Source organism: Solea solea, chromosome 18 (genome assembly GCF_958295425.1).
Source record: "Solea solea chromosome 18, fSolSol10.1, whole genome shotgun sequence".
In the NCBI taxonomy this organism is placed as follows: Eukaryota; Metazoa; Chordata; class Actinopteri; order Pleuronectiformes; family Soleidae; genus Solea; species Solea solea.
This window is the reverse complement of record NC_081151.1, coordinates 2,700,884-2,711,702: the sequence shown is the minus strand read 5'-3', so window position 1 is coordinate 2,711,702 and position 10,819 is coordinate 2,700,884. Positions and strand designations below refer to the sequence as shown.

At 43.3% G+C, this 10,819-nt stretch overlaps 2 protein-coding genes across 3 annotated transcripts; both read left to right on the top strand.

Annotated features, from left to right (window-relative positions):
- Positions 1 to 1,023: 1,023 nt before the first annotated feature.
- Positions 1,024 to 5,927, top strand: gale (UDP-galactose-4-epimerase). Of its 2 annotated transcripts, none has more exons than XM_058615399.1 (11): positions 1,024 to 1,163; positions 1,847 to 1,974; positions 2,123 to 2,235; positions 2,866 to 2,979; positions 3,100 to 3,276; positions 3,359 to 3,472; positions 4,281 to 4,347; positions 4,437 to 4,522; positions 4,629 to 4,706; positions 4,819 to 4,933; positions 5,053 to 5,927. In XM_058615399.1, the coding sequence occupies exons 2-11, from the start codon at positions 1,854 to 1,856 to the stop codon at positions 5,109 to 5,111; spliced, it is 1,044 nt and encodes a 347-aa protein (XP_058471382.1). In that variant the 5' UTR covers positions 1,024 to 1,163; positions 1,847 to 1,853; the 3' UTR covers positions 5,112 to 5,927. The 2 variants fall into 2 exon arrangements, with proteins under 2 accessions (XP_058471382.1, XP_058471380.1); XM_058615397.1 differs by having other exon boundaries at positions 2,120 to 2,235.
- A 253-nt stretch (positions 5,928 to 6,180) lies between these two features.
- zbtb8a (zinc finger and BTB domain containing 8A) lies at positions 6,181 to 10,669 on the top strand. The gene is made up of 4 exons (XM_058615436.1): positions 6,181 to 6,343; positions 7,921 to 8,798; positions 9,533 to 9,702; positions 9,834 to 10,669. The coding sequence occupies exons 1-4, from the start codon at positions 6,279 to 6,281 to the stop codon at positions 10,149 to 10,151; spliced, it is 1,431 nt and encodes a 476-aa protein (XP_058471419.1). The 5' UTR covers positions 6,181 to 6,278; the 3' UTR covers positions 10,152 to 10,669.
- The last annotated feature ends 150 nt before the right edge of the window (positions 10,670 to 10,819 follow it).

Here is a 10,819-nt window from a genome sequence, read left to right as displayed (position 1 = left end):
GGATATGCATTTTGGTTTTTTTCTGTTTTGTACAGATGGATCTGGTGTGGGAATACTGTACATAGAGCTGCTTCTTAGGAATTAATATTTTTTTCCTCACTGTAATACAATGCGAATATCAGGATTTTGTTTAATCAAATCTGTCTGTGTGTGTGTGTGTGGGTGTGTCACTATCCCTCAATCCATTGTCTAGCGCTTTATCATTCAATGTCTCATTAAATGGGGTGTGGGGCCCCTGGGGCTCCATGTCACACTGCCAGATTCATCCAATAATAGCATTATATATGTATAATCTTAATCTCTGGGGTGTTTTTTTTTTTTTTTGCTTCCCATGTGGATGATTAAGTGGTAGAAGAGGGATGGATGGATTGATGGGAAAAACAAAACCATGTGGGTCTAATCCTCTTCTGTACCCAGCATTATGTACTCATTATATATCTCATAAAGATTGTGTGTGTGTGCCTTTTTAGGACTTTTTCAGGCATAAGCACTGACTTTGTCAGTACCTGTAACCTTCATCGGAACCTAAACCTGGTCCTAATGAGACAGAAACACATTGGGGGCTGAGGGCTAACATTTAGGGTCGATGTTAGGGCGGTTGTGTTTTATGTAACGTGGCACTTTTCCTTTACTACCGGGTGTACCAGGTGAAACACTCCACACAATAACCTCCCTGTATTAAAGGTCCGGGGCGTGGCGTTTTCAGAGAGCTCGTGTGCCGTCATGACGTATGAGGCCATCACGTCGCACGAGACCGACTTTATAGAACCATGAAGCTGGTGTATTTGTTTTATCCTTCAAAATAAAAGTTATGAATTTGAATCGAGCCAATAATAAACCAAGTCTTCCTGCTGCTTGTGTTGTTAAATTCGGTGTCAAACTACTCGTTGATGAATTTTTTATTTTTTATACTTCGAAACAGTATAGATTTTTGGTGTATTACGAATTTGCGCACATCTGTCGTATTATTTTGAAAGTATGCGTACAGGAAGTTGGGTGACAATGTTTCGCTTAACTCTGTTCCACGTTGAACAGGAAGTGAAGACACGTCAGATAGAGAGGACAGAAACTTGAGTGAATGAACTGGTGTTAAAGTCTTTACTGTCTCTTATTTACTCCTCTTCTCAATTCTTTTTTTTGACAGAGAGACGCGTAATACACACGTAAGTATTTTACTTCAATTCTATTCTCACGGAAGTGTCATTTTGAAAGTTTATAGTCGGACCTTTGTATCAAAATAGACCTGAAGCTAAAGCTGTTTGCTTCCTGTCAAAGATGCTGGGCTGGAAAATGAGAAATAAAACGTTTTTGTTTTGTTTTTGATCAGCCAGCCACATTGAAATGGTGATTCAGTCGTCACCATGTATTCATTTAATTTTCACTGTGAAGTCTCTACTTTAAATCCCACACACAGATTACAATGCTAGATTGAATTAAGGTTGTGTTTTAAACCTAAATTGATGACATTTGACCTCTTGTGTGTGCACTGGGTTTTGCTTCATATAACCCTACATATCATTCAGCACCAGCATGTCCTGCATTCATGGAATAGTTTTCTATTTAGTGATAGTTTATAGAAGGAAAACAATCATGTAGTCAGACTGGTTTAGGGCTGAGTTTGCTGACGTGCGACATGAAGAACATGGGGTGATCTATTCTTTCCCCTGAGAGCGGACAAACAAAATCAAGATTTTGTAGATGTCAGAAACCACAAAGTCAACAGGGACAGCCTTATCTAACCACTAATGAGAACAGTGTTTTGTGTTTGTGTCCCTTGTTTTACTCGTAAGTCATTTTGTATGAAAGTGTTGAGTCGAAAGATCTGAGTAAATGTTGTGTGTTACAGTCAGAGAATGGCAGAGAAGGTGCTGGTCACAGGTGGAGGGGGCTACATTGGGAGTCATTGTGTGCTGGATCTTATTGAAGCAGGCTTTCATCCTGTTGTTGTGGATAACTTCAGTAATGCAGTAAGAGGTAAGCTCCCTTCTCTTTTAATGATAAACATGTGTTTGTTTAGTGTGGTCATATTCATGTTCTGGTTTGTGTGTCTGTGTGTGTCTCTGTGTGTGTGTGTGTGTGTGTGTGTGTGTGTGTGTGTTACATCCTGTTATGAATGGAGGAGAAGGGGACGTGCCAGAGAGTATACGGAGGATAGAGAAGCTTCTGGACACCAGTATCGAGTTTCATGAACTAGACCTCCTGGACCGCCCTGGCTTGGAAAAACTCTTCAAAAAGGTAAGACAGGATATAACATCTGATTCATGATTAACCAATTTATTACTCAGTTGACTGCCGGATGTTTTATTGTCACCTGTTGCGGCAAACACCAAATGTCTGTCGTCATTGTCGGGCACTTAATGTTCTCCAGGGCTGGACTGGTAATCTGGCATACCAGGAGTTTAAGGCACTTCCTATACCGACACTTGGCCGGCCCAATCGTTTCTCTCACTTGAGGCCTCCTCCCTCCCGCTCCGTCTTCAGAGTTTCTCGTAGTTTGGAACAGATGTAGGGAACAAGCTTGTAAAAAGACAATACATCAATAGAAAGAATTGATGAACCGAAGCATGAGGGAGGTGCAGAGAAAATGCAATTACAGGTGAATGCCCAAAAGTGATCCCAAATAAGAGACATGTTGACTACAGGTGGCATCAGCACCTCCCTCCTGATGTTGTATAGCAACATCAGGAGGGAGGAGCTGGGAAATGATGACAAGCGTCTTTCAGTTTTCTGACTTATGTGAATATGAAAAGAACAGGAATACACCAATAATTCCACACTTAGCTTTCATACTTACTGTACCTATGTTATCAAATAGCTTTTTCAATGGTTCTATAACATATTCATATTTGTGCGTCTGCATTCCAGCATGCCTTTACTGCAGTGATTCACTTTGCCGGTCTGAAGGCTGTCGGAGAGTCGGTGGCGCATCCGTTGCGCTACTACAAAGTCAACCTCACCGCCTCCATGAACCTGCTTGAGGTCAGTTCTCGTGTCGTCACATCGGTCTTCACTCTGAGCTGCTCGGTGTGTTTGTGGGCTGTAGGTCTGCTGTGCTCACCTGCCGCTCATTGTACACACGTGTGCCGTGTTTCTGCACAGGTGATGCAGGCCCACAGAGTGCACAATCTGGTCTTCAGCAGCTCGGCCACAGTGTACGGAGACCCCCAGTCCCTGCCCCTCGATGAGCAGCATCCTGTGGGTGGCTGCACGAACCCCTACGGCCAGACCAAGTACTTCATCGAGAAGATGATCATGGACCACTGTTTGGCAGAGAAGGTATGGAGTAGGAAGTGGAAAGGTCTTCACAGATGTAAACAAACATGTAGAAAATGTGTCATTGTCTCTTCTGTGTGAGCAGGACTGGAATGCAGTGCTGCTGCGTTATTTCAACCCAATTGGAGCCCATGTCTCTGGCCTGATTGGAGAGGACCCTCAGGGCATCCCCAACAACCTGCTGCCCTATGTTGCACAGGTAGGTGAACTGTCTTACAAAAACAACTACAGCGGAGCAGCAGTGGATGCGAATGGAAAAAAAAAAAGTTATGTATTAAAATGATACAGAGAGAAGGACATGAAAACCACTTTGTAGTATACACATCAGAATAATTGAGCACAGATGCATCAATGAGTCCGTCAGATGAGTGGTTACTATACATAAAATAAGAAATGACATGATAAGGATGAATCAAGTGCTGCAAAAAAAAAAACAATGTCACAATACAGAAACCACAGTCGTGCCTGTGCAGGCCTGAATATTAGTCACTGACAGTTAGACACTGGCGTTTCTGTGGCTTTGCCAACACAAGGCGGAGTCTTCTAGACTTTGACTTCATAAAGTAAACAGACTTCATAATCTGATGTTTGCTCATATATTCAGTCAACGTGGAGAACGTCACGTGTGTCTGGATCCGGGTTGGGTTTTTTTTTTTAAAACGTAATTAAAGCTGTCAAGTACTTTTCTATTTTTATCCAAAGGTTAAAAATAAATATTAGAAAATAGTATGTTTATTTTTTTTATTGCCTGTTTCATGTATTTAATATTTAGTTCATACTTTATATTTGTTTTATTTAAAATACTTAAGTGTACTGCAGTGCCTATCAATACACATATACATGTGTACATTGTTTATTATTGAACAGTTATCAGATTTGGCGTCATGGGAAAAATCCATTACCCTTAGTTTTGTTTCATAGATGTAATTCAGTATCATATTCCACTGTTTTCAAGTTCTACTAGATCATTTATTATGCACATTTCTTATTTTACATTTATTTTATAGGTTGCTATTGGGAGAAGAGATTATCTCAACGTGTTTGGGAATGACTATGACACACCTGATGGGACAGGTAATGAAATAATGGACTGAGCACAGAATTTACCGTGCCATGAAATATTATTTCTTAAAGACACGGACGTGTCACTCTCTCTCTGATAGGTGTGCGAGATTACATTCACGTTGTAGATCTGTCAGCGGGACACATAGCAGCTCTCAAGAAGCTCAAGGAGAACTGTGGATGCAAGGTATGCTGGGAAACTGACCCTTTTTTTTTATTTTCGCCTACATTGGCGCCCTTGAGGTATTTATTGGCGCTCTGGCATTCATACATCACTGCACATGTGTTTGTAGGTTTACAACCTAGGAACAGGAAAGGGCTACTCTGTGCTCCAGATTGTAAAAGCCATGGAGAAGGCAGCGGGGAAAGAGGTGAGTTATTTGTATCCAGTCTCCTGGGAGTGACTTTGTAGTAACCACACAATCTGATGTTGTTCTGGGTTTTTGTTTTTTGTCTCACATTATTAATACATCCTCTCTGTAGATCCCGTATAAGATCGCGCCTCGTAGACCAGGCGACACCGCGTCCTGCTACGCTAACCCCTGTCTGGCTGAGAAGGAGCTTGGCTGGAAGGCTGTATTAGACCTGGAAAGAATGTGTAAATGTCCTTTTTTTTCCATTTCATGTCATCTATCTCCAAAAATTACATGTGTTTTTTTGTCTGTTCTTGGAAAAATTTCCACCATAATCAAGTTTCCCTCCCCCCCCTATACATAGGTGAGGATCTATGGCGCTGGCAGTCCATGAACCCCAACGGATACAGCGAAGCCTCTTGATGCATTTGTGAAATTATATTTTAAGTAATTTTTCTAATCATGAAGGGAAAAAAAAAACATGTTATGACCTCAGGACAAACTGAAGCTTTACATTTTTGTCATGTGTCATTAGCTCTGGATCAAGTGTATCTTTGTTTTTAAATCAAAGTCTGTTTTATTTGTGTAGCCCAAAATTCACAAATCATGGTTTGCCTCCAGTGGGCTTTGACAATCTGTACAAGAAGTGGCGTCCTCTGTCCTTAGAAACCTGGTTCAGGGTAAGAAAGACCTTCACAAACAAAGAAAAAGACAAGGAAGAAACTTCAATGAGAGACATGGAGGAGTGGTCTCCAGGACAGATGTAATAGATGTCACGTGTACAGAGCAAATCAAAATAAGTAATTTAATTAATTAATAATTGCAGGAAGGGATGAACTAATATGATACTTACTGTCGGTCCGATATTTGTCAAAATCACTGGATTGGGTGTAGGAAAAAGAACTAAAAGACTATAAAGAAGGCATTTTAAATGCTGTTTATTTCTTTATGGCAGTGGAACATTTGTTCAGCAGTTGGAATATTATATGATTTTGGAATGTTTTGTTTCGGCTTGTTGGCAGTAAATGACAATATCGGACTGATTTGGTGTTGGTGGTGATATAAGTATGGGATATATGAAAAAAAAAGTATCAAGACGTCCCTAAATGTGGGCAAATGTCTGTTTTCTCTATGTAGGTTTTGTCAGGTTGACGATGATGATGATTTTCTCTATAAATGCATTGATTTATAAGCCATAACTGTTTTCAAATTAATAAATTATTTTTCTTACATGAAAAACAGGAGTGTGTATTTATTTCACGCCCTCCCCTCCTGTATAACACAATGCTCCTTTATGATGATGCTATAGCATATTTCAAAAGAAAACGCCACATGTTGTATTTAAATTGGAGTTTAGAAACACTGGACCACACTGTGTTCTGTTCAAACACCTACATTTTAACGGGGCACTGGGGCTTTAAATGGCTCCTTGAACCCTCGGGCACCCAGTTAATAAACACCCACGTCAGCACAGCGCTGCTCCAGTCGCTCTAACCGGGTTTCGGTCTTTAGGGCTGAGCAGGAAGTGGCTGACTGGACCCTGGACGAGGGGGGAAAAAGCAGCACAAAAAAAGAGTAAATTGAAAAAAAATGGACATGGTGGCAGACTTGGGGGCGAGTCGACTGTACCGGGCACCGGGCGAATCGAGTCACCAGTGAGTATCGATGCATTTTTATCACGGGTTATCTCTGCGTGGGGCGTAAGCGGGTGCTGGCGACACCTCATGCCTGCGGAGGAGTCGCTGGGCTTGGGCAAAGCAGCAGGCAAAGCCTCCTCGGTTGCTCGCTGCGCTCCGGACCTCCAGCGAGAAGTGGGGGCGGCGTTGAGGAGGAAAACGGGCGTGTTAGCGCGATTTTGTCTCACCTGAATATATTTGTTTATCAGCATGCTGAGCTGCTGGAGGTTTGTGTCTGTTTTTCTATTGTGTGCCGCCGGAGCCTGAAGTGGGCGTCGCTCCAGGACAGACTGAGCTGCCCGCTTTTCTCTCGCAGGACTGCAGCACTCTTTTCCCCGTGTCGTTTTTCTAGGTCGACTGCTGCTGCTGGTGTGTGTGTGTGTGTGTGTGTGTGTGAATTAACTGAGGGGTTTCTCAGAAACGAAATATCACACTGGGTTTTCGTGTGTGTGACATGAGGAGCAGGGCCGGGCGTCGTGGAATCGTGGGTTATTACCGGGCGCTGCGGCTATGAGCAAAATATCACATAATTACAAATGAGAGCGTGTAATTCAGAGTCTGCAGGGGGAGGAGGAGGAGGAGGAAGATGGCTAAATAGGTTAACACAGTAGAAGGAGAAGTATACTGTAACAGAGGTTGCAGCAGCATGACTTTCTTTCTTTCTTCCTGTTCTCGGGGCTGAATGTCAGTTTCCACACTGTTGGCTTCTCTCCTCTCGTGGGTCTGATGTGTTCGTCACAGCAGATATTTAATCCCCCCCCCCTCAGGTATGATTACTGGGTTTTGTCACCCGACGCTCTCTGACTGGAGACGGGTGTAGCCCATTAGGAGAAGACTTTGATTGAAGGCTCTCTGAGCCAATCACAGCGCAGACAGTGTCCTGGAGGCGGATCCTGTGCGAAAGAGGTGTTTGGTCCACTGTGTGGACAAAGACGGGAGGATAATTGACAAACACCAATCAATTAGTCGACTATGAATCGATCAGTCATTTGAATCAACATTTTTTTTGATCATCTTTTGGATCCCTTTGAGTGTTTTGAAGTGTTATGTTATTTGATTTCAGCTTCTTAATGGTCCAGTGTGTAACATTTCATTATTTTAATTATAATTAAATTATATATTTTCCACTACACAGTTCCGGCACGGCTTGACTCTGCACCCTTTTCTTTGCTTTTCCATTAGCGATGGTACCTGGTACTGTTTTAAGTACCTGCTCTTTCGAGGTTCCAAGTGAATTATACTATATGTGACGTCGATAGACTGGCGGCCACTGATTGCAGCCCACATTAAGGAGGTACTATAGTAATGGAATGGAGTAAGAGAACCGTGCCGTGCCGGGACTGTGTACTGGAAAAGCGGCATATCTTGTTAAAATCTTACAATTAAAGTAATACTCACATTTAATCATTATTCACATTTAATCTGTTAGATCAATGTTTCATAGCGTGATTTGCTGTAAGATTTCTCAAACTATTTAGTCTGTTCGAAGCACATTGGAGTAAACTGAATATCTCCGTTGACATTTCTGAGAGTGCTGTCATGTTGTTTTCCTGCAGGCAGCCTCAGAGATGGTTCAACACCGCTGACATCACAGTGGCTCACCAAAGCAACCTGCTGAAGCAGCTCAACCAGCAGCGCAGACAGGAGCTGTTCTGTGACTGCAGCGTGTTGGTGGAGGGCCAGCTCTTCAGGGCCCACCGCAACGTCCTGTTTGCCAGCAGCGGCTACTTCCGCATGTTGCTGTCCCAGGGGCCCGACGGCCTATCAGACTCCGTCAACGCCACCTTTGACGCCTTCAGCCCCGAGACCTTCACCGTCATCCTGGATTTCATCTACTCCGGCCAGCTGGACCTGTCCAGCCATAATGTGATTGAGGTGATGTCTGCAGCCAGCTACCTGCAGATGAACAATGTCATCACCTACTGCAAGAACTTCATCAAATCCTCCTTAGACATCAGTGTGAAAGATGAAGACAGCGAGCGCTGCCTCAGCTTGTCTGAGACCTGTAGCTTCACCAGCGGAGCAGGGGAGGAGTCCTCGGAGCAGCAGCATCAAGGCCCGTGCTCTGTCAGTCCTCCACCTGCACTCTGGACCAGGGACAACTCCAGATCCCAGTCTAGCTTTATGGGGAAAGACACAGACCAGGAGGTTTCAGCCTCAGCCATGAAGACAAACCCAAGCAGCCCAGTCAGTGAGCTCATTGGTGCAGACCCGGACGACCTCCACGACCCGCAGGACCCTCTTTACACCCTGCCAGGATCAGAGCGCCGGCGGGGGAAAGGGGGAAACAAGAGGAAAGCGTCTAACAGCACCCGTGCCAACCAGCAGGAGGACCTGGACATCCAGGAGGCAAGGACACAAAAGGCTGAGAAAGCAGAGGAGCTGTACGCAACTCTACCACAGATCGTTGGTGTGATTGGACACTTTAATAAAGGTGGGTTTGAGAGTCAGAACTGTTTTTGTTTTTTTTGACAAAATGAAAAACATACTTCAACACTAGAAGATAAGAAGATAAGTGAGATAAGCAAATCCTTAATTAGTCCCAGTGTTACAGTAGTACAGATAGTAAAAAATGATAAATAGACACCGTTACAAACATCAGGAAATATGGTGCACAGCCCATTGTCAAGCAGAAAGAGAACTTGTCTTGTGACTGAAGGGTTGCCAGTTCGAATCCCTGCCAGGTCAAGGGCTGGTGTACCCAATCAACCCATTGCTCATTGTTAATTGGACACTCTAAATTGACTCCACCCACTTGCTCTACTCCTCATAAATGGGAGGGTTCTCCAGACAAATAAAATCATCCGCTGTGGCAATCCCCTAGAGAGCAAGAAAAAATTTAATATGAAAAAAAATATTTAGTTTAAACCCTTTTATTCGCTAAATTAGTGTGTACAAAAACATTTCAAAACACATATGACATAGTCGTGACGAAGAGATAAATAAAACATGATATGATATGACAAAATATTATATATGCAGTATATATATTCTGACAAAATAAACCCAAACCGTTACAGAACAAAAGGAACATTAAAAACCTTATTTTCCCCCTTCCACAGTAATGAGTGAATATTTAATTCTATTTCATTTACATTTATCTACATTCTTGTTGGATTGCACATATAAGAATAAGACTATGTGAATATTTTCTCTTGCTCTTTGCAGACTCCAACCCCAGCATGCGCTTCAAATGTCCCTTCTGCACCCACACGGTGAAGAGGAAGGCGGACCTGAAGCGGCACCTGCGCTGTCACACCGGAGAGCGGCCGTACCCCTGCCAGGCCTGCAATAAACGCTTCACTCGCCTGGAGCACCTCCGCAGCCATTTTGAGACAGTGGGTACTTCTTTGAGTTGGTCATCAAGACTAGAAAAGTGCCGTTTAAATACAGCCCGATTACCATGCAAGGATAATGCACACAGCTGCAGTAACATCTGATGTTGAATGCACTTTCCTTCCCCCCTCAGATCCATCAGGCGAGGAAGCTGGTGTGCAGAAAGTGCAAGTGTCAAGTGACAGAGGAGACGGGGCATGTGGTGTGTGAGGGCACGCGGCGCTACCGCATGTGCACCGCGTGCATCCAGGAAGTGGGCTGTGATAACATCCCCATGGACAGTATGGACGAGTCCTGCGAGGAGCCGGCGCTGCTGCTGGGTGTGGACGGGGAGGAGGAGGGCGACACCAAGAGAAGCTGGATGGTAAACGACGACGACGACCTGGCCGAGGACTCGGGCACCGACCTCATCATACAGCAGGTGGACGACAGTGACGAGGAGCTGCAGTGAAATGGGACCAAAGTTTGCGTGTTTGTGTGTGTGCGTGTGCGTGTGTGTGTGTGTGTGTGTGAAATCCTCGCAACAGAATTTATGCATAAAAGAATCCACTAATGTAAATACACACATTTATGTTGTCTCTTAGTTTAAAAGCAACTGAGAAATTAATTTTCACTTTCAATTGTATCGTGACAAAATGGAATGATTTGTGTTAAGCTGCATAAAGAACGCATGCATGTTGAGTGTTTCCTTTGCGTCCGTTGTACGATGATAACTCTTTGAAAACATGTTTGCGTCGTCATGTGCATGGAAGAACACCTTTGAACTTTCTGGAACTTTGAGCAAAACAAAGTGTGAGCGACAATGACTCAACTTTTTTCCCACATCCTGTAGGAAAAGTTGACTGCAGACTTTTTGTTTCCTTTTCCATGTCTCACAGTTGCAGCGCTTTCTACGATATGAAGCCAATTATAATTTATTTGTTTGTTTTTTTTACTTTTTGACACATTAAAATATTTTTATACATTTTGCATTTGACTCATTCATCACAACAACAACAACAATGACGCTGAGCGGGACTTTATTTTCAGGGTTACAAGCTGCTGCGTAATTGAAAAAATGTAATTTATATATATTATTGACCCTGTTCCTGCTCACTTAGAAAGCAGCTGAAATGGAAT